The 22,811-nt window shown below is 34.9% G+C and overlaps 1 protein-coding gene across 1 annotated transcript; it reads right to left on the bottom strand.

Moving 5' to 3' along the window:
• Nucleotides 1-1,492: 1,492 nt before the first annotated feature.
• LOC149575213 (expansin-like A2) lies at nt 1,493-4,483 on the bottom strand. Its single transcript, XM_089812187.1, has 5 exons — nt 4,333-4,483; nt 4,130-4,239; nt 3,222-3,400; nt 2,348-2,480; nt 1,493-1,901 (listed from the first exon to the last, which is right to left on the bottom strand). The coding sequence occupies exons 1-5, from the start codon at nt 4,460-4,462 to the stop codon at nt 1,614-1,616; spliced, it is 840 nt and encodes a 279-aa protein (XP_089668313.1). The 5' UTR covers nt 4,463-4,483; the 3' UTR covers nt 1,493-1,613.
• Nucleotides 4,484-22,811: the final 18,328 nt, after the last annotated feature.

Here is a 22,811-nt window from a genome sequence, read left to right as displayed (position 1 = left end):
AATAGTGCTAGATTGTGCAACAAAACCAAAAAATATGTAGGAGACTCAGGTCGCCCACAAAAGAGACAACAAGGGTTAGGAGTTCCCAAGTGCTATAGTCAAGGACTCAGAGGCAATGCCTGGAACAAAACACACCAAGAAAAGTGTACAATCTTCAATACAGCGATGACATTTCAAATAGTTATAAACTAGTATCTCTAGTTCTTCTACAAAGATGATAGGTGCCACCATTGGGTGAGAGTATCAACCATAGGCTAGTGTGGCAGTAGCCAAAGGTATCTCATCTTTGGCTTGTAATGAACAAGATGAGTACATGGAAATGACTTTCAGTCCTTCCACCATGACTTGATTGGTTGAATGTCTAGCTTGTGAAGCATATGAGGAGGCAAAGAAGAGACCAGTAGGACAAAAGTCTGATGATCTAGATAGGTTACATGAAACTAGACCTGCATGCCTTCTTCTGTTCTAAGGCTCATGGTAACTTTGAAAAAGAGATCTTTAGGCTTTTTGATGCCATGTTTAAAAAAATGCACCTTACTGGAACCTTGCACTTTAGCAAGTGGAACTCCTTGCACTACAAAAAGGGGAGACCATCAAATATTATGCTAGTTCATAGATAACCCATCCCTGAAACCATCACCACCCCAACGAAGACATGACATTATGGATTCTCAGGCTCTCCAGATGCTTTTAACAACAAAAGTGTCCTAGATTTGCACCTATTTAGTCATGATGAGAAGGGTTTGAAGACCAATCCACTTCCAAGCAAGTCTATTGACTGAGAATCCATAAAAAAATGCTATGCCTGAGAAGAATTTTCCAGGCTTCATCTCTATTGAGAGAACTAATGACCCATTTGGCACATAGGGCAATACCTTGCTTCTAAGTGGAAATAAGGTCAAGGCTACCAGAGTCCTTGGGAGGGCAATGTTATACTCCAAGGTGACTATGGAAACCACGGTGATAGAATCTCAAAGCCTAGAGGAAATCCCTAAGGAGCTTCTCTAGCTTCAAATAAGAGGCCTTAGAGGGAGCCCAACAGGAGGAATAATAGACATGGGTAGCAGCTAGAACCTTAGAACAAATTTGGAATTCACCAGCCAAGAAAGAGGCTTGGTGAGCCAATAATCTAATGTTTTCAAAATCTTGGCAACTACAACATTCTGAAGATCCACAACAGAGACTTGGAAGGCGAAAGAGATACCCAAAAAATGGAAAATCTCTCCATATTGATATCTACAACTAGAGACCTATCACGTTGTTGAAAATATTTCCAAATTTAACATTAAATCTATTCTAAAATATCATATGATTTTAATTATGAAAATTAAATACTAACTTCTTCCACATTCAATTCTTTAACATTTCATTATTTAAATCTTCTATATCTATTATTAATTTAAACTAATTTATACTAAATCACTATTACTAGATTAATCCTAAAGAAATTATTTCTTTCACTTTGTCAAAAAACCCCCAACAAGAAATACTCTAACACCATAAACTACTAGAATAAGTATATATAATTTGGTTTAGTGAAGCACAATATCAGTTACAAGAGATTGTCTAATATTAATTAAAACCTTGTGTTCTTGTATGCAACTGGCATGCAACTATTCAAACTGGTCCCAATCTTGGGTGGCACAGGGGGAGCAATCCTCCTCATGTGTGCATGAAGGAGAACAACCCTCTTGTTTGATGGCACTGATCTGAACTCCGCTATCATAAACAGAGCCCACACTCCACTTAGCCGGCAGAACAGCTCCCTTGGCCCACACCCAATAACCATCATATCCACTGGTAACAACTAGACGGAAAGAAAGAGGCCCAATTGGAGGCTGCTGCACACTCCACACCGCCCCATGGTTGCGTGTCATGTATTTCCAATTCGAATTTCCTACCTGCACTTTGCAAATACATCTCATCATTGACCACCTTTAAACAGATTATTCTCTTCTCTACCTCTTTTCAGTTCATTAGGTTCACATATATTTTTCGTGAATGGAACAGAGCTGCTGATTGTTTAGCCAAATGGGCTTCTAGTCATGATCCGGGTTGGAATATTAGGAATAGGAGGCAACTGTCCTTTGAGATGATACAAGAATTTGATGATCTTGTTGCTCAGGATCGAGCTCCTTATTGAGCTCTCCTTGTTGTATTTCTTTCTGTCTTAATAAATTTTTACCCCTCTTCTCTTAAAACATCACACACTAAGGAAGAAATTAAGCTTGAAAAATAAAATTAACTTTGACTGTTTTACTACCCTCTCATAAGATTCTAACTTAATTAAGTTTAAAATACTGCAAAACTAATTAAGTATATGCATTACTTTATGCATTTCTCTAACCTGGGCAACATCCACAAGAACGATATCTGTCTGTCCTCCCTGGTAAAGAAATTGCACGGCAAGATAGTATGGATAACTACTACTCTTGTCTACTTTCACCGTCATGTTCTGCCCTGGGTACTGGCATGGTATTCTGTCAAGAAAATATGAAATAAAAGAATTTACATGGTATTCTACAAAGGAAATATGAAATAAAATGGTGGGTGTGATATTTGTTATTAAAATTTAATGGTATAGTTTTTAAGTTAAATTTATTGATCTATGTTTAATGAATAGTAGTTTATAAGAGCTAATTTTTCATAAAAATGAACATTACATCTAGGTGATGATCACACAGAGGTGAAGTACGGGGACTTCTGGGAGGTCATTCATTCCAGTACTTATAATCCAGCTTGAGTGTGCTTAACCTCAAAGTTTCCATCAAGATTAAACCCATTTTGATTAGAATTCTATTTGCAAGCAAGTAAAGTGGGCTTAACCTTAAAACCAAGTAGTTGAGTTCATCTTGAGTAATACTAGAATGGGTGACCTCAGGAAATCTTAGTGCTTAGTCTCTTGAGTATCATTTGATGCAATGTGTGCTAAGTGTTCTATTCAATCTCATAAAAGATGAGTTCTTATAATCTGCTACTCATGAAATATAGATCCATAAATTTGACTAAAAAACTATATGATTGTATCTTGATAACAGTATTACAATTTTACATATTCTAGAAAATATCTCATACTCATCTAAAAGATTACTGTCAAAAGATCTTTCAATTTTATATTGAATTGGAACAGGTTTCTATCCAAACAATATTGGAGTTAAAGTTGGAACACTCTTTTCTTCGTGCCCAAATGGTGAAAATTCAAATGAATGCGATTTACTTACCTTTTGTACTCCACATCCACATTACCCATCTTCACAAGCTTAGAAGATTTTGTGGGCTGCGCCATCTTTGAGAAAGTGCGAGAGGGCAGCACAAAATCCGTCTGATTGTTCTGTGTGAAATCTGAAACCACAACTTTTATCCCCGATTTGCTGCAGATCTCAGGGTCAGTGCATCTGATCTGCACATGATAACAGATTAAGCATTTAAGCAAAAAGATATTTTGACCGATTGGTTAAGGGCAGCCAATATCTAATTGAACAGTATAAACAATATATATTTACTCGACTATCCTCCATTTAAACTGTACAGTTAATCAATTTTCAAAAAATTGAAAACATCATAGATTTTTCTGAAAATTTCAGGGTTTAATCTTTATGATCTGCATAGTTTGTACTCGAAAACAACAGCAAATTTTTTTAAAAAAAATCATCACATTTTGCTGAATGTGAAAAAAAATAGTTTGACTTTGTTTTGTCTTTAGTACATTTTGAATGAAGATTAGCCTGAGATTAGCCTGTCCCTATTAACACAGATTCTTAGTTAAAAGTGATAAATATTTAAAATTTTCAAACTTAATTTTTTTGAAGTATGTAAATTTTTTCAAGCTTAATATGTTCTTTAATGTGTTTTATTTATGCCAGTATCTAATCTAATGATTAAACAATACATGGTGACAGCTGATTCCTACTTACAAAATGTTAGCCAAAGTTGACTAACTCTTTCAATCTTAATTTGTTTATCAGTCTGCGTGTGCTGTATAAGAAGATTTCATATCTAATAAAACAGTTTAAACAACACATACTAACAATTGATTCCTATATCAAATATTGTCAAAACTAACCTAACTTTTTCCCCTAAACTTAATTTGTTGTTTCTTAGAGTATTTATTGTTTAAAACCAGCCATACCTGAAAACAACCACCACATCCAACGCCTTCCCTATATATTTTGGAGCTCGCTGCAGCAACATCACCATTGTTTACAGTTTCTGCAAAGGACTCGTACCCACATGCTCCCACTGTATTTAACAATACAATTATTACTCAAATCTGAGAATAAACTACTCTGCAAAGAAAAAGAATTAAAGGGTTTATATGAATTTTATACTTACTATTGATAGCCTCGGAGGAAGAGTAATAGGCTACTTTTGATTTGTGAAGACAGCGATCACAGCATAAGACTCTGGGTAAGATGAACAACATTATCATCCATCCTGTACAGCACACTGTTTTCAACTCCATTACTACATATGTTTCTCTGATGGAAAGTAGGGGAAGCACGCAAGGCTTTATAGGAAAAATAAAATGCAAGAAAGCCATTTGAAAAGCTAGACATGCTGATTATATCATCCACTTGAAGGAAACAAATATCTGCTGGCCAAGTATAATCTCTCAGCCTATTGTGTAAAAAGTAAATATAGCCAATCATCACCTCCTGCTGTGCTATAGCACGATAAGAATAGAATAGAAAGCCCTTTGACATTTTAATACAATCACTATACCACGGGTTTGAACGCGTGCTTTAAGCTACTGTGTATGCACTGAGTAAGATATATATAAAGTGGTCCATTGGCCATGGCCATGAATGAGCACATTGTGATATATTGAAATTCAATTTGTAATACACTGAGTCAAATTCAGTAGGTAGCTCATGTTACTATTATTTCAAGATTTTATATTTTCAAATGACAACGGTTAAAATTGAATGACATTTTATTATAGAGTGTATAGCATATAATTATATATGCATTTGGTTTGAGTATAATTTGAAAGAGGGCAATCTGAATGAATTATTTGAAGATGCAAGACTTCATAATTCAACAAGTTTCTTGGTTAAGATTCATAATAGAAAAATATGCATTGAATAAAATTTGAAATGTCATAATTATCTATTCTTGATTTTACAAATAACGTTTAAATTCTTTCTTTTATATTTTCATTCTTAGCTTGAGTACCCATGTATTCGTGAAGGATTGCACAAGTTGTTGCTTCTTGGTAAAGGTCAAGCCAAATGAAACAAATAGGAGAGATTGCTTTGTCTTGTGAGCATTATTAAAAATCAACCTTTTGTTCACTTGTGTGCATTCCTTTTGTTGTTATAGGAATTCTTTTATTTTAAACAAGTTATTCTTAAAATGTCTATCCATGAAGGACTTTTTTCCTAAAAGTCTTATGTGTTTCTTGTTAGGATTTAGATGTCTTTTAGTTAATTTTATTTTTCAAGATTTGGTCTAATACTCTTTTTTTCAATTCTTAAACTTAATTATTAAATGACAATCATGTTGATAACTATTTTATTACATTTTTGGAAAATGAATATAGATCAAACAATTCTTAAATTGTTTGATATCTTGTGCAAAATATTAGGTTCTAATATTCCATGACATAAAACTCTATGTTATGGTTATTCTTTCTCATTTGTGCATCTTTGAATAGATATTTTTGAGTTGAGATAGATTGAGCAAGAGGGAATTTTTAGATTCTTAAAAAAGCCAATGATAATTGTCATTGGGACTCTTGTAAAAACTAAAGAGGTTTCCATGATGTAGCTTGGAAGTTGTATACAATTCAGTAGAAATCGGTTTATTATACAATCAACAAAAAGGATTATCCTTGCATTCCAAACTATTATCTAAACTCTTACGCTAGAGAGGCCTAGAAAATCTTAGTTAGCATTGTATCTTAATAAGTTTTCATAGTGGGAGGTATCATTACAAATTCATTGATGTTCTTATCATGATGGAATAATGTCAAAACTCACATGATTTTGTGATAAAATAATTTGGATGAAAAGGAAGCCATCAAACCTTGGTTAGTTTGAATCATAATGACTTTCACAAAAGATTTTCTTATTCATTAACAATCAATATGGTGACTTCTTTTTGTCTTCGTATAGGATTATTCTCTGGCTTGGACTACATTGGACCATGCCTTCAGGTCTTTGAAGGAGGGAATTTTTTAAAATAAAAAATAATTCTATAAAGACTATTTTTCTATAAAACATCATTTTGTCCTTTCTTTTCTTAGAGCTAGAGTTAAGATTTGATTGTAGAATTACAACTTAAAATTCATATAAATCTCATGTTACTGAAAATTTTCATCCAGGTATGATGCACAAGATTGAGTTTTTTCTTTAAATGTTCATGGAAAGATTTAACTCACCTTTGTTACCTAGACTCATCATGGTGTTACACCACTCGGAGATACTTCTCACATCTAGCAATGTTGCTTCATCATTGTACTTTTAATTCTTCATGAGTTAAGCCTCTTTTGATACATGCACCTATACTATCGTGCTCTCTCTTTCCATGACCAACCTCTATGCAATTCCACATATATTGAATACCAACTTGATCTTGTACATCCTTCTTAACCAATAAAACATCTAAGCATTCTTGAATTATAATGCACAATTGTCTGACCAGATGATGTGTTGACAAAATGATATGCCCTTATTAGACAAATCACCATAAACTAGTTGAAAGTAACCATGTACAAACTCTGTAGAATGTAAGAGATCATCACTAACATGAAAATAATACTCCCTCAATATCTTCTTGTCCTCCTCTATACTAGCAGGTGAATGAATGAATTTTATATGAATAAATATGGAAATGCTGAGAAGTATAATAGTTTGGTTGCATCTCATCTTATGGTTGTCGTATGTAGTTCTCTGTGAAGTCCACAACTGAAATAGTGGTATCTAGTAGAAATGTGTCCTTGCATAACTTCAATTGCAAATACAACCATTGAGCCCTATGTGTATGTCTAGCATACTTCTAAATAACTATTCCATAAAAAAAATGTTCAAGAACTCATGTACACTAGAATCATCTCAATCACTAAATCACATCTCTTTTTCTATTTTTAGAGCATATGTCATAGTCTTATATCCAAAATCTACTATTTTATTTCCAATTGCATGTGTACTCTCCATGTGTGGATAGATTGATGAATATTTAAAATCACCACAAATTATGCATAGACCATTCAAAGCATGATAAATTGTAAAAAAAAATAGATTGTCCCCTCTTTCACATAAAATGGTAGACATGAATCCCCTTTGAAGATCTAGGTGGCTCATTTATGTTACAGTCCTATAAAATAATATTGGAATGCAAAAGTGCACATATATGCCTATAAAAATCATCATGGTTAGAAATTTTAACATGTACCCTACAACAACATGTTGTGTATGTGTGATTTATCTTCATAAAAAAAGGTTTAGCCATTTTAGAATATATCTAACTAAATTTAATTTGAGGATACACACCTCTAAATTTTGCAAATAATTGTTTCTAAGTTGAATCCAAATTTTTTTTGTATGTAGATCATGGATTCAAATACTAATCCTCCTCACAACATCTCTTTGATTAGGGGAAACATGTGTGTTATTATTCCAAAAATCTTCAATCAATAATTTCAAAGATTCACTGAGTGCTTTATCCCTTTGTGGTAGTCTACCAAAAAATTCCCATATCATTTGTTGTTGGATCTTCCACTCTTTCACTCCTTCACATGGCTCCCATTCGAGAATTGATACCTATTTTTAATGTTTTCTTGTGATTCTAATGAGTCGGGATCTCTTTATTTGGGTTCTTGGTATTGACATTCTAATTTATACCATTTTCTCATATGCATTCATTAGATTCTTTACAATGTTTTTTATTTTTATTTTACTCATCTATCATTCTTAGCCCAAGAATCTTCATGGTGGACCTAAATTTCAAATTTCTCATCATTTCACCAAATAGTTGGCATATTCTTGTCACAATTTATTCTTAAGAAAATAATGTCTAAATAATATTAACATTTCTTTGATAGGTATGCTTTGGAATATTGTTAGGCATTGTTTGCAAAATAATAGTATCGATGTCAATCAAATATTTTGGCTTTCTAAGACGAATCGTAGATTGTTTTCTAATCTCTTAAGAGTGAGCTCAACATTAGTAACATCAACAATATTCTAGGTGAATTGCATACCTTCAATCGATGATGATGTTCCTTGAAAGTAATATGTACAAGATGGATTGCCACCAACTTGATATGTTGATGGTGTGCCTTCAATATAACATGAGAGAGTGCATACATCATCAGATGTAGGATATAATGTACCTTCAACATGATGATAGTGTGACGCCAATATTTGATGATGGTGTACCTTTAACATGATATGATAGTGTACCTTCAACATGATATGACAATGTGATTTCAACTTGAGAAATCATAGATGGTGTATCTACATCTTCACAATTCAATTGTCTTGTTGATCATAAGAGTCTCATTCATTCTCTTTGTCTTTCCAATTCCAATTTTCTCTTTCTTTCTATTGATGGTTCATGTTCCTCATCCAAAGAAAATCCTTCATTAATGGATTGTAATATATATTTTTTCACAAAGGCCAAGTGCACCAAGTTGTGCCAAAAGGGGGGTATAAGTGGCCACATTTTTTCTAAAATCAACAAATTTTGAACTTCAACAAGAATTTGAAGATAGTTATGCTCAAAATTTTAAGATATGACAAAAACAAAAGTAGTAATCCTTTGAATCTAGTTTCTAAAATACTATTTATTTTTCAAAATGGTTTAGTTTTAGGTCCTCAGAAAAGGGGGCTATAGAAAGTGGTACTGTTTATTTAGAAAAAACATAACACAGTGCAAAGTGTGGCCCCCTTTAAATTTTAACTTTTTTTTTTGAAATTCTTTAATCACTCCAGTCAAAATTTACCTAACACTATGTAGTTTATCATAGATTTTTTGAGTAATTTTATAATGTGTATTTTCTTTTTATGAATTTTTTAATTTTATAATGAGAGAGTGAGAGAGATATAGGTGGTGGGAGAGGGATAGCAAGAGAGAGGGGAGATGGGAGTGTGTGTGTGTGTGAGAGAGAGAGAGAGAAGGGGATGGGAGTGTGTGTGTGAGAGTAAGGGATGGGAAAGAGAGAGAGAGAGAGTGAGTGAGAGAGAGAGTAGGGGGCGAGAGAGAGAGGGGAATGAGAGAGAGAGAGAGTGTGTGTGTGTGTGTGTGAGAGAGAGAGAGAGAGAGAGAGAGAGAGAGAGAGTAGGGGATGGGAGAGAGAGTGAGAGAGAGAGAGTAGGGAGTGGGGAGAGAGAGAGAGAGAGAGAGAGAGAGAGAGTAGACAATGTGAGAGGGAGTGGGAGAGGGAGGGAGAGAGAGAGAGGATGGGAGTGTGTGTGTGTGAGAGAGAGTAGGGGATGGGAGAGGAGAGAGGGGGGATGGGAGCGTGTGTATGAGAGAGAGAGAGAGAGAGTAGGGGATGGGAGAGGGGGGAGAGAGAGAGAGAGAGAGAGAGAGAGAGAGAGAGAGAGAGAGAGAATGGGATGAGTGTGTGTGTGTGAGAGCGACATAGAGAGTAGGGGATGGTGTTGAGATAATGGGTGTTGCACATATTGCATAATATTGTTTATATTGTATTATTTTATTTTATTATGTAATGTTGCATCTAGATGGACGTGCAACATAGAAAGATTTCCATCGGACATACTTGATGAGTTGTAGTGTCACATTATGATAATATTTCATGTAATTATTTAATATTGGAGAAAAGAAATTAAATGTCCAATATTAAATGTGGGGTCAATGGGTTAGGTAGCACATAGTTTATGTAATACCACTTGGTGGTCTTGTGAGACTTGCTACTATATAAACAACCACAAGGGTAGTTGTTGGTGTGAGAAAGAAAAAAAGGAAAGAGTCGAGCGAGACAAGGCTTGATATGTTAGCTAAGGGAGCATTTGTGAAGGTTGAAAGCATGACATAGAATGTGTGGATTCATGCTTGTTGACATAGATTGCTTGGTTGTGGCTATGGATTTGAAGGCTTCCATGGTTGTATTGCAATGTTTTTTTTGGCTAACTAATACATGGTGACAGATGCTTTTGGAGGCTGCATTTTTTCCCCTTAATTAGGGTTTTTTAGGGTATATCTTGTGTCACATTTTTGTGGCTATGTTGTCTATTCTCTTGCATGTGGATTTCAATTGGATATTTATTTCAAATTTATTATGGGTTATGTGGAAACAATTATATTCTTTGTTACAAGTTTCCTTACAAGTGATATCAGAGCTATGGTTTTATTATTGTAATCCTAGATTGAATCCATGGGAATGCATGAGAGGATAAAAGAAAGGGCAAGATATATGAGTTATGTATTGCAAATCTAAGGGTTTTGGGTTTTCTGTTATGATGGAATGTTGGTAGATTTTGGGCATGTGAAATTTTTGGAGAAAAGGGTAATTTTTTATGTTTCATTTAAATGAGGTTTTAGGGGGAGCTTGTAGAAATGACCTCCTAGGTAAAAAAAAAAACCTCACCATTGGATTCGAGTCGACATTTTCATAAATTTTGATATATAATATGCCCTATTTTGGCCATGTTCAGAGGAAATAAAAGAGTTTTTTAGTTTTAGTCTATGATGGTCATCACATTTAATCCTATTAAAATTTTCGTCACAAAAAAAATTGCAGTGAAAATGGTAAAAAGAATGTCTTAGTGAAATGACCATAACTTTTTCTTAGGACATCAGATTTTAGAGTTCTTATAGACGTTGGAAAAATAATTTAGAGAAATACAACTTGGTGTAGGTTTAGTTTTGTGATTTTGACATTTTGTCAAGTTTTAAGAGCCCCAAAGTTAGATGTTATTTATTTTGAGCACAGATTAGGGCATAACTTAGGCATACAGAGTCAGATTTTGAACTTCAAGTAGTCAACGGAAAGCTCTTGAAGCGCTCTACACATTTATTCAAATTTGGTGTAGGTTTGTCATGATTTATTTGATGATATATAATGACTATGGTAGCATTGTGAGTTAATGACATTATATATTTTGGAGATTTAAGATTTGATGTCATTTTCAGATTGGTCTCATGATGATATAGTTAGCAGTATTTAATTTGGATATGTATAATGACTTGTTGGGTCTAGAAGTTGTGTAGTTTTGTAAGTGGTCTATACTTACATGTTGCATTTATGGCTTGGGTATGGGTTGTCTTTTCCCATTGATCTTTCATTATTGATACATATTCATATTGGTAGCTTGGATTTGGGTTTTTTATTCTCTAAGTCACATGATTTGCTATTTTATTTTCTTCACGTAGAAGGGATGAGATGTTTTTACCAAGTACAATCATGGTGGAGGATTATAGTTGACTATTTCATGTTGACAAGTTGGACATATTAAGAGTTAGTTGCTCTGTTCATGGATGTGATCATAGTGCCATATATTTTGGTGTGACATGATTGGATATACAGGTACATACTTGATGTTCATTGGCTTGGATTTTTTATTTGGTTATGGTGGTATATCTTCTTGGTTGAGGATCATGGTTATTTGGTTTCTTTTGAGGAGCTTATGATCTGCACTTTGAGTTCTTTGATGGTTTGATGCCTTGATTGATTCTCATGGTTAGAGAATGGGTTTTTCATCATGATGTCATGGATAGCTTGGATACATGGTTTAGTGGGAGCTTGTGACAGTGATGAGGCAATAGTGCAGGATTAGTTCCTAGTTTGGTTTGTATCTTCTTGGTTTGGAAATCTTGGTTTCACTTGGTATTGACACTTTGGTTATGTGAGTGTAGACCTGGAGGATCTTCATGTAGGAGATGGATTTTATGTTTCCATAGGTGACTTGGTACCATGGTTGAGTGGGAGTTGTTGGCATTGATGTATTTATTGAATGTTTACAGATGTTGGAGGTTTGTCTTAGATCCTATTGCTATAGAAGCATCTTTGACATTTGCATTGTGCACTTGTTAACTTTATGGTGTGTGAAGATGGTTAAATCTTGAGGACTCATGGGGTTCTTGGTTATCTTCATGGTGTGTGGAGATGGTTGTTCATGGTATGTGGAGATGGTTTTCTTCATTGTGTGTGGAGATGGTTACATCTTGAGGACAAATGGAGTTCTTGGTAAAGGTGTGATTTATGCTTTCATTTGATATGTTATCCTTGGTGTGAGGATGGTTTCATTATTATGTCATAATATACTCTTGATACACATTTAGAGTTATGACATTTTATATTATATTCATATGGAGCATGTCATCTCTTTAGTTGAGATGGTTAGATCATGTTGTCATGTTTATGTTCCTGAGGCCATGGTTGAAACTTTGACATTGATCTTGGTTTAGTTTCTTGGTATTGAGTGCATTGATCATAAGCTGGATACTTCATGATATTGCTATGTTGGATTTGGAGTTGGCATGGATTGATTTCTTATAGGTGCTCATGGATACTTAGAGACATTGATGATGTTGATTTCTCTTGGATTAGAGAAGTATTTGTTGAAATGGTTGATGGTTTCAGCAGGAAGTCCGAGGGACATTCACCTGATATGGACTTGAGAGGAGATTGTTCTTAGATGAGTATTGGCTAAAGACTTGGATATCTTGATGAGCATTCTCATTCCCCACTCTTGGTCTACTCAACAGTTTTCTACTTGAGAGGTATAGCTCATTGTTTTTCTTAGGTGAATTATATTTATGCTTGTCTTTCATGGATATGGATCTTAAGCTATGGTACAAGAGTTATTCTAGAAGGTTCATTTGAGAGATGGTTTAGCATTGGTTATCTCCATTTGCATATGTTACTATTCTAGTTGAGTTTTGGAGATTGTTTTATATTGGGCATATTCTTTGGTTTAAGAATGGTTTTATGAGTTTGATATTCTTGTGAGAGGCTTACATCCATAATTAGTTATATGGTATATTTTGGGTGTTGTTGAGGCTTCTTGTTGGGGTTTTATGGAGGAGATCATATTGGCATAGTTTACAGCTAGAGGTGTGTGTAGAAGGACATGATATAGGTTATGATTTGCATGGTTTCTCTTTGGTCTTGGTTATCTTCTGAGATATTTGGTTCTGCTTACATTGGATTTGAGATTGGTTAGAGATTGTGATCACTAGTTTGTGTTCATGTATTTCATGTGGGAGATGACATGGTTATTCCTTTATCTCTTTCCTCTATTGGATGTGGAGAGCTTGGGAGACTGTTGTAGATTTTTCAAATGAGAGTTTTTCTTGTAAGTTATTGGTTTATATGTGTTGTGGATGTCCTTGAGACTACATGGACTCACTTCTTTGAGATTTTGTAAGTGGATTGGTTATAGATTTGACATTATCTTTTGCAATGGCAGCCTCTTGGTATATATGTGGTAGGTATTTCTCTTGAGGCTTGTGATTGTAGGATATAGATTGGATATGTTGATGATGTGAGATTCACTTGGTATACCTTTGGAGGTATGGATAGTCGGATGGGTTTGGCACTTGCTGTGGATTCTATTTCAGCTATGGATATTTTGACAAATATGAATATATGTGATTACCTTTGGATCAGGTTATTTTGTGCTTAGAATTTTAGTTGGTACAAGATTTTATGATCTTTTAATGTGATAGGTTGGGTGGTTTTCTCTTTGGATGGCTTCTATGTATGTCCAATGGCAGTGGCATTATAGGAGGTGAGATCATTCATGTTTGAGATGTTGGATACTTTGATTTTGTTGTAGGTACCAAGATGGATCACATGGTTCACTTTGATATATGATGGTGGATGTGCTAGGAGGGATTGTTCCTTTTTTTATTTATGTGGCTATAGATTGACCCTATGCAATGTATACAACAAGTGGGAGATTGTTGAGATAATGGGTGTTGCACATATTGCATAATATTATTTATATTGTATTATTTTATTTTATTATGTAATGTTTCATCTAGATGGACATGCAACATGGAAAGATTCCCATGGGACATAGTTGATGAGTTGCATTGTAACATTGTGATAATATTTCATGTAATTATTTAATATTGGAGAAAAGAAATTAAATGTCTAACATTAAATGTGGGGTCACTGGATTAGGTAACTCATGGTTTTAGCACATGGTTTATGTAATACAACTTAGTGGTCTTGTGGGACTTGCTACTATATAAACAACAGCAAGGGTAGTTGTTGGTGTGAGAAAGAAAAAGGAAAAGACTCGGGCTAGACAAGGCTTGCCAGGTTAGCTAAGGGAGCATTTATGAAGGTTAGAAGCATGGCATGGGATGTGTGGATTCATACTTGTTCACATAGATTGCTTGATTGTGGCTATGACTTTGAAGGCTTCCATGGTTGTATTACAATGATGTTTTTTGCTAAATAATATGTGGTGATGAATGTTTTTGGAGGCTAAGTTTTTTCTCTCAATGAGGGTATTCTAAGGTACATCTTGTGTAACATTTTTGTGAGTATGTTGTCTATTCTCTTGCATGTGGATTTCAATTGCATATTTATTTCAAATCTATTATGGGTTATGTGAAAACGATTATATTTTTTGTTGCAAGTTTCCTTACAGATGGGAGAGAGAGAGAGAGAGTAGGGGCTGTGTGTGTGTGTGTGTGTGTGAGAGAGAGAGAGAGAGAGAGAGAGAGAGAGAGAGAGAGAGAGAGAGAGAGAGCGAAGGCGATGGGAGAGGGTGAGATAGGAAGAGATGTATTTTTCACATAGTGCATACGCACTATAATGTGCACACGCTTTAGAGGGTGTGCACGCTATAATGCGTATGCACTATATGAAAACACCAAAAAATAGTGATAACAAAAGTTTGGGTCACTACTAATTGATATTCTATTTTTTTAAATTGTGTTATGTTGTTTTGATAGAAAACACAGGTTTCATGTTGTTGGAAGTTAGCAAACACCATATTCAACCATTGGATACACTATTTGAAGGCTTTTTGAACATCCTTTCATTCTATTTGAAGCTAGCAAACAACAAATCCAATCATTGGATACACTATTTGAAGCCCTTTTGAATATTCTTTCTATAGAAAAGGTTAGTGAAGTCCTTTTTAAATATTCTTTGTTACTATATAGAGACAAATTTGATTATAATTTGACAAGTTGTTTAATAAATAGTGAATTCATTGAAATTTGTATGTTTGAATGAATTGTTACTTGGAAATAGTTAGAAATTTGACAATTTGTTTAATATATATTGTGTATTCATTGAAATAATTGTAATTTTTATATGTATTCGAATGATTTGTAATTTACAAATTGTAAGTAATTCAACTGTTTGAATAATTTGACATATAGAAATCATCATCATGCCAAGGAAGAAACAAAAAACTCAAACAATGAAAGAGAGGGAGAGAAATTTGGCAATTAAAAGAAATAAAATGAAACTACTACATGAAAAAAAAAATTGCAAAGCAATAATTAAGAATTGTCTTTCCAAGAGGAACAAGAGCCACCAATACAAAGAAACAAAGAGGAAGAATTGGAAAGACAAAGAGAATGAATGAGATTGTTACGCTCAAGAAGAAAATTAAATTGTGAAGCTAAACCATCTTCCAATGTTGGAGTCATATTATCATATCATGTTGAAGAGACACTAATTTGTACATCTGGTGATGTATGCACTCCATCATGTCATGTTGAAGGCACAACATCAACATATCAAGTAGGTGATATTCCATCTTTTTCATCTTATTGCCAAGGCACATCCTCTTTGGTTCAAGGTACACAAAACACTCAACCTTATGTTGATGTTCAAAATATTGAGGGAATGGAATAGATTATAAAAACTTTTAGAATTCATTTTAGAAGATCAAAATATTTGATTGATATTGATACTAACATTTTGAAATTAATGCCTAACAAGATTAAAACGCATACTTGTCAAAGAAAAGTTAATCGTATTTGGAGATTATTCTTTGAAGAATTAAATATTATAAGTCAATGTCAATTATTTGTTGAAATGATAAAGATTTTTCATGTCCCCTTTTCAAATAATTAAAAAATAATAATCTTTGCTAAGGCAGGCAGGCCCAAGAAAGTGAAGTTTCGGAAAAAGGGGGTTAATCTTTGGAAACCGTTGGACTAATAAATGAAAATTATTATTAAAATATGTTTCATTAACCTCTCTTGGATGTGAGTTATAGTTATGCCCTCTTTTAAGGGGTTTGGAGGCATTTTGGGCGGATTCCATAACTTGGTTTTTGCTCATTTCTTTGTTATTCTTCAGAGGCTGCCAAACCTGTGGGAGAAGGAGACCCAAGAACGGGAGTTTGCAGGTTTCTAGGGAGACCCAAGAATGGGAGTTTGCAGGTTTCTAGGAAGGCTAAGGATGGAAGTTTGAAGCCATTCCATGTGCATGCTCATATAGAGTTTGCCTTTGTGCTGAACAATGCAGGATTTGTGGATTTTTTGGTGTGTTTTTGGTATGAGTTTGGTGTTTTCAGTTGAGTATTTCATATTAGTTTGGGTTGCTGCTATATTTTAGAATTTAAGATGTTAAAATAGAGCTGAATATATTTATTGGGATGTGATTAAACTTTTGAGATAGATTATTAGTGTTTTTGTGGTGTTTTCGAGCATTTTTGTGTTAATTTCGGGAGCCCGATGAGCATAGTTTTTGTCCTACATTTGTGAGCTGTTGTGTAAAGGCTATACGGATCTGGAAATTTCATTTTGTAGGATTTTATGCTGCTAAAATTCTTGTAAAAATTTTCACTTTCAGATTTATTAATAATAGGTGAAGCTGTGAAGCTTTTGGCACTATTTCTGGCATACTCGATTTGGGGTTTTTTGAGAAATTTGGTGGATCTTTGTGATATCAGTTGTTTGATTTTGAAAATCTGATTAGAGGCATGAAATATCATTTAAAATAAGTAAAGGGACATTTCAGTGGTATCAGAGCCATGATCTTGCTAGCTTGAGGGTTTGTAGAAGTTTGCATGTCAGTTTTGACAACTACCCAGATCTTGCATGTCAGTTTTGACAACTACCCAAATCTTGCATGTCAGTTTTGACAACTACCCAAATCTTGCATGTCATAATTTATGGTTGCATGTTGCTTCCAATCAACTGGATGTCAAAATTTATGGTTGCATTCTACTTCTAATCATTTGCATGTTAGTTCTTGGTGAATTTGGTGGTTGCATGTTGCTTCTAATCAGCTACATGTCAAAATTTATGGTTGCATGCAACTAAGTAAAAGAGAAAAAAGATATTTTCAGCGAGAAAAGAATAAAGAAATTTTGATCAAACCTCTAGTTGAAAGTAAAAGTACAAAATCCAAGGAAGGGAAAAGTATGGCTGATCCAGATGAGATGGCAAAGAAATTCTTCCAAGACATCCAAAATACTCAAAAGCAAACAGTGGATAGTTTGGCAGAAACTAGAGAGGCTTTGCGAATATTGACAGAAAAACTACAAGGAGTTACATCTATTAATGAGAAAGGGAGCACTTCAGAGGAGCCAAGAAATCTGAAATCCACACCGTCTAAATCAACCAAAATTATTTTCTTGCCTGCAGATGAGCCACCAGTACCAAATCCAGCCATTAATCCTGTGGAAGAGGTTACAGGTAACTTGATTACATTAAGAGCTACTTACAATGGCTTAGATGATGACTTTCATAGTTCGGTTCCTTTTAGAGAATATGTGGATATGATGAACACTTTGATGCCCAAGAAAGAGTACAGAAAGGAGCATGACATAAGTGGAAGAGAGCTCGAAAATAAAACAAGCAAGTTTATAGCACCTATTTTTGATGGAACAAATAAAATTTCAGCTAGAGCATGGCTACAAAAATTATAGACCTTCTTCACACTTAACCCCATGAAGGAGAGTGATGTTGTTCAAATTGAAAGTCTACACTTGGAAGATGCAACCTATGATTGGTGGTATCATGAAATGACTACTCAAGGTCATGATCAGGTAACTACATTTGATGATTTTAGTCAAAGAGTGATAGATAGATTTGACCTCAAGGATGATGATTATGAGGATGTTGTTGTGCATGATGGTGAGATACTTGGTAGAGATGAGCAGACATTGAGCATTCATGAATTTTCTGAGAGAGAGTACCAGGCACAGTTAGATGTTTCGTCACATGAGGTTGAGGCTAGTAGTACTTCACATGATTTATCCCGCCAGCTGAAGGTGAGTGAAGACAATATTCTGACTACATTATCTCATCATGACAGGTATGTGAAATTAGTTGGTATTGGTCATATTACTCAAGTGAAGATTTTGCTTGAGTTACCAGCTGATTATAGTTTACGGATATGGACTCGAGATTGTTATATTGGCATTTGGGATTCAGTTGACTGGAAATCTTTAACGCTTTTTGGTAGCAGTGATTGTTTGGGTGCTATCATGGATTTGATTAGCAGATTGCACGGTGTTGTCTTTTCTTGTGCCAGGAGCTTATCCAATGTTGGTATTAGTTTTAATACACCGGTGTTGGGCTTTGTTCATATATCTAGTCGACCATACTTGCTGGAATGTGATGATGATATTTCATATTTGGTAGTGTGTACAGATGAGTCCCAGGATCATATTGGCATTGATGACATCCAGGAGGATGCAATGGGCAGTTTTGAAGACTTAGTTTCCTTGGGTACAGAGGAGTTGGACAGCAGTGGTAATGTTTTTGATACTCTGTATGTTGATATGAGCTTTAGATTTGATTCACAGGATATGGATGGTAATACTCTAGAGACTAGTAACTTTGAGGATACTTCTTTAGACAGTGCATCAGAGGAGGTTTGTAGGAGACAGTCAAGTCAGTGCCATCATGTGTCTAATCAGTTGAGAGTTAGTGACCGAGACATTGCTGTCACTTGCCAGCATTTTGATGCTGCTCGTCAGTTGTTAACAGTTTATGGATGGGGTTCTCCTACTAGTGATGAGTAGGAAGGCAGTTATCTTTCCTTGACAGAGATCCACTCTTTATGGGAGGCTATTCAGATTTTGAGACAGAATTATATGCAGTTGGTAGCCGACAGAGATTATCTTATGGAGTGGGGCAGTACAACATATGATGCATTTTTGGCCAAGGAAGATGAGGTGAGTGAGCTTACTGAGCAGCTTGAGGTGACTTCTGAGATTTTTGAGAGTACACTGTTGGATTTCAAGGAGTCACAGTTTCATTTGGCTAAGGTGACCATGGAGTTAGAGCGACTACAATCTTTACCTAATTCTATACAGTCACAAGCTGTGGTGTTTGGTGATCCGAGGATGTCCATGGCCGAGATTGTCAGAGACAATTGAGATAGGGATGCATCCATCCTTGATACTAACATTGGCATATTAGGTTCATTCCTACTAGAGTCAGGTTCAGTTGAGTTGGGTGTTGTAGCAGATTGTTGTATGCCTGACATGGTGGTGGCCTCTAGTACTGATGGCACGGAGACTAGAGATGTATCAAAGATCATGTGTGATGTTGGTGAGTCGGCAGTTGACATGGTTTCGGCTAGTAATACTACTCCCTTGGTGATATCTTCAGAGGTAGTAGTCAGTTCCAACATGGTTAATGATTAATTGCAGTTAGTTTCATCTAGATTACAGTCTGAGCCACTGACTGAGATTGGCAAATTCTATCGGCATTACACTATGAGGTACGCTCATCAATTTACCTTTGATGACCATGTCGATGAGATGATGATACAGAGATGTACTTTGGTTCCTAGTGCTTATCATCAGTTATGGGATAGTTTGATGCCTCAAGATGAGAGTTGTGATGGGCATGACATGGTGATAGGTTCTGCAGTTGATAGCTTGATAATATGTGACTTAGAGTAGGAGTTTTGGAGTGATGCTTCAGTGGGTGTTGTTATTGATTCTACTCCTTTGGCTATGACATCTCCTGACTTAGCTAGTGATCAGCCACAATGGGTTGTATCACTTGTTCATGGTGAGCTGTTGACTGAGGTTGGTTTTTTTAATCAACATTATATTGCAGGGTATGTACATCAGTTAGCATTTGATCCTTGTTTTGAGGATTTGATGGCAGGCAAATTTGGTTTGGATTCCATTTCTTACTCTTTATCTTGTAATGTCTTTTCACCATCAGCAGTGCATGGGAGTTATAGTTATGAGATAGTGGCCGGTGATTTGCAGAGTTGTGTTGACTACAGGAGTTGTACAGTGTGTGGATTCTCCATACTTGGTATAGTTTCATTCGAGAGCGTTCACCATTGTTGCAGGATTGGATTGTACATTCCCTATAGGGCAGTGGAATGCGTTGATGGTATTTACTGTGTTGGTAGTTTGATTTGTCCACTTTACTTGGGTTCTGATGTTCTAAGAGTTTGTGTCTCATGGGTTTTTGACTATGGTAGTGGTGATTTTGGAATTTGGTTGAGCTATAATTGTCAGTTTGATTATGGATTCCTCTTGGTCATATTGCAGAGGATATTGCGGGAGCCTATGTTAATTGGTAGTAGTATAGTTCATGACTACATTTGGGATCCAGGTGGATTGAATGGTTTATTGTTCAGCCATTGCTTGAGGACAAGCAATGTTTGGGAGGGGAGGACTTGTCATGTCCCATTTTCAAATAATTAAAAAATAATAATCTTTGCTAAGGCAGGCAGGCCCAAGAAAGTGAAGTTTCGGAAAAAGGGGGTTAATCTTTGGAAATCGTTGGACTAATAAATGAAAATTATTATTAAAATATGTTTCATTAACCTCTCTTGGATGTGAGTTATAGTTGCCCTCTTTTAAGGGGTTTGGAGGCATTTTGGGCAGATTCCATAACTTGATTTTTGCTCATTTCTTTGTTATTCTTTAGAGGCTGCCAAACCTGTGGAGAAGGAGACCCAAGAACGGGAGTTTGTAGGTTTCCAGGGAGACCCAAGAATGGGAGTTTGCAGGTTTCTAGGAAGGCTAAGGATGGGAGTTTGAAGCCATTCTATATGCATGCTCATACAAAGTTTTCCTTTGTGCTGAACAGTGCAGATTTGTGAGTTTTTGGGTGTATTTTTGGTACGAGTTTGGTGTTTTCAGTTGAGTATTTCATATCAGTTTGGGTTGCTACTATATTTCAGACTTTAAGATGTTAAAATAGAACTGAATATATGTATTGGGATGTGATTAAACTTCTGAGATAAATTATTAGTGTTTTTGTGGTGTTTCCGGGCATTTTTGTGTTAATTTCGGGAGCCCGATGAGCATAGTTTTTGTCCTACATTTGTGAGCTATTGTGTAAAAGCTATACAGATCTAGAAATTTCATTTTTTAGGCCATTATGCTGCTGAAATTCTTGAAAAAATTTCCACTTTCAGATTTATTAATAATAGGTGAAGCTGTGAAGCTTTTGGCACTATTTCTGGCATACCCGATTTGGGGTTTCTTGAGAAATTTGGTGGATCTTTGTGATATTAGCTGTTTGATTTTGAAAATCTGATTAGAGGCATGAAATATCATTTAAAATTAGTAAAGGGACATTTTAGATTTTGAAATTTAGGCCTATCATGAAGATTCTTGGGCTAAGAACAGTGGACATTCAAATGAAAAAAATATTGTAAAGAATCTAATGAGTGCTTAAGACAAGTAGGTTCTAAATCAAGCACCAAAGATAGTAATATCACAAGATGAGTACTTACATTGACAATAGTAAGTACCCAAATGAAGAAATCTCAACTCATAAAAAAGACAAGAAAAATATTGAAAATATGTAGAGGTACTCTAAGGAGAGTCATGCTAAGGCGTGAGAGATTGGAAGATCCAACAAAAAATGAGTTATGGACATTTAGCGGTAGACTACTACGAAAGAATAAAGAAATTAGTGAAGTTTTGAAAATCATTGATTGAATATTTTTGGACAAATAACACGTGTGTTTTCTCTAATCAAAGAGATGTTGTAAGAAGGAGGATTGGTAGCCAAAATTGTGACCCAACTGCGAAACATTTTTTGGACTCAACTCACACACAATTTTTTCCAAAATTTATTGATATTTATCCTCAAATTTGGATTTAAGTCAAAGTTTTTTTGAGATGGGTAAACCTTTTTATGTGAAGATAAATAACACACAAACAACTTGTTATTGTAGGATACATATTGAATTTTCTAACCATTTTGATGTTTTTAGGCATATATTTTTTTTTTTGCATTCTAAGTTTGTTTTGTAGGATTGCGACATGAATGAATCACCTAGATCTTCCAAGGAATCCATATCCAACATTTTATGTAAAATAAGGGATAGCCAACAATTTTACAAGACATCATGCTTTGATGGTACATGCTTATTTTGTGATTCTTTACAACTTTTATCAACTTGTGAACATATGGATAGTACACATGCATTTGGAAATGAAATAGTAGATCACAAAAATTATAAGATAGTGATATATGCTCTAAAAGATGGGAAATAGAGTAAAAGATGTGATTTAATCATTGAAAAGATTCTAGTGTATGAGTTCATGAAATTTTTTTGTGAAAAGATTATTTAGGAGTATGCAAGGTATACACATAGAGCTTGCTGGCTAGATTTTCAATTCAAGTTGTACAAGGATATGTTTCTACTAGATACCATTTTTTTGATTATAGACTTCATAGAAAACTACACACTAAAATCTCAAAATGAGGTGCAAGCAAAGTATTATGCTTCTCAACAGGTTTCCATATTTTGTTCATATAATATTCATGCATTCATCTACAAGTATAGAGGATGGTAGGAAGATTTTGAGGGAGTACTATTTTTACATCAGCGATGATCGATCACATTCTATGGAGTTTGTACATGGTTGTTTTCAACTATATTATGGAGATTTGGCTAACAGGGGCATACCATATCCTGA

This window comes from Cupressus sempervirens, chromosome 2, assembly GCF_028749045.1.
Source record: "Cupressus sempervirens isolate cs-2001-9-10 chromosome 2, ASM2874904v1, whole genome shotgun sequence".
Lineage (NCBI taxonomy): Eukaryota > Viridiplantae > Streptophyta > Pinopsida > Cupressales > Cupressaceae > Cupressus > Cupressus sempervirens.
The sequence above is the reverse complement of the archived record's forward strand: the minus strand, read 5'-3'. Positions and strand labels throughout refer to the sequence as shown.

Coding starts and splice junctions, on each gene's coding strand:
- LOC149575213 (XM_089812187.1), bottom strand. CDS start 4,462: ATGGAGTTGAAAACAGTGTGCTGTACAGGATGGATGATAATGTTGTTC. Junction 3,401..4,129: donor GATGTGGTGGTTGTTTTCAG/GTATGGCTGGTT, acceptor TATCATGTGCAG/ATCAGATGCACTGACCCTGA. Junction 1,902..2,347: donor TTCTTGTGGATGTTGCCCAG/GTTAGAGAAATG, acceptor TGCAAAGTGCAG/GTAGGAAATTCGAATTGGAA.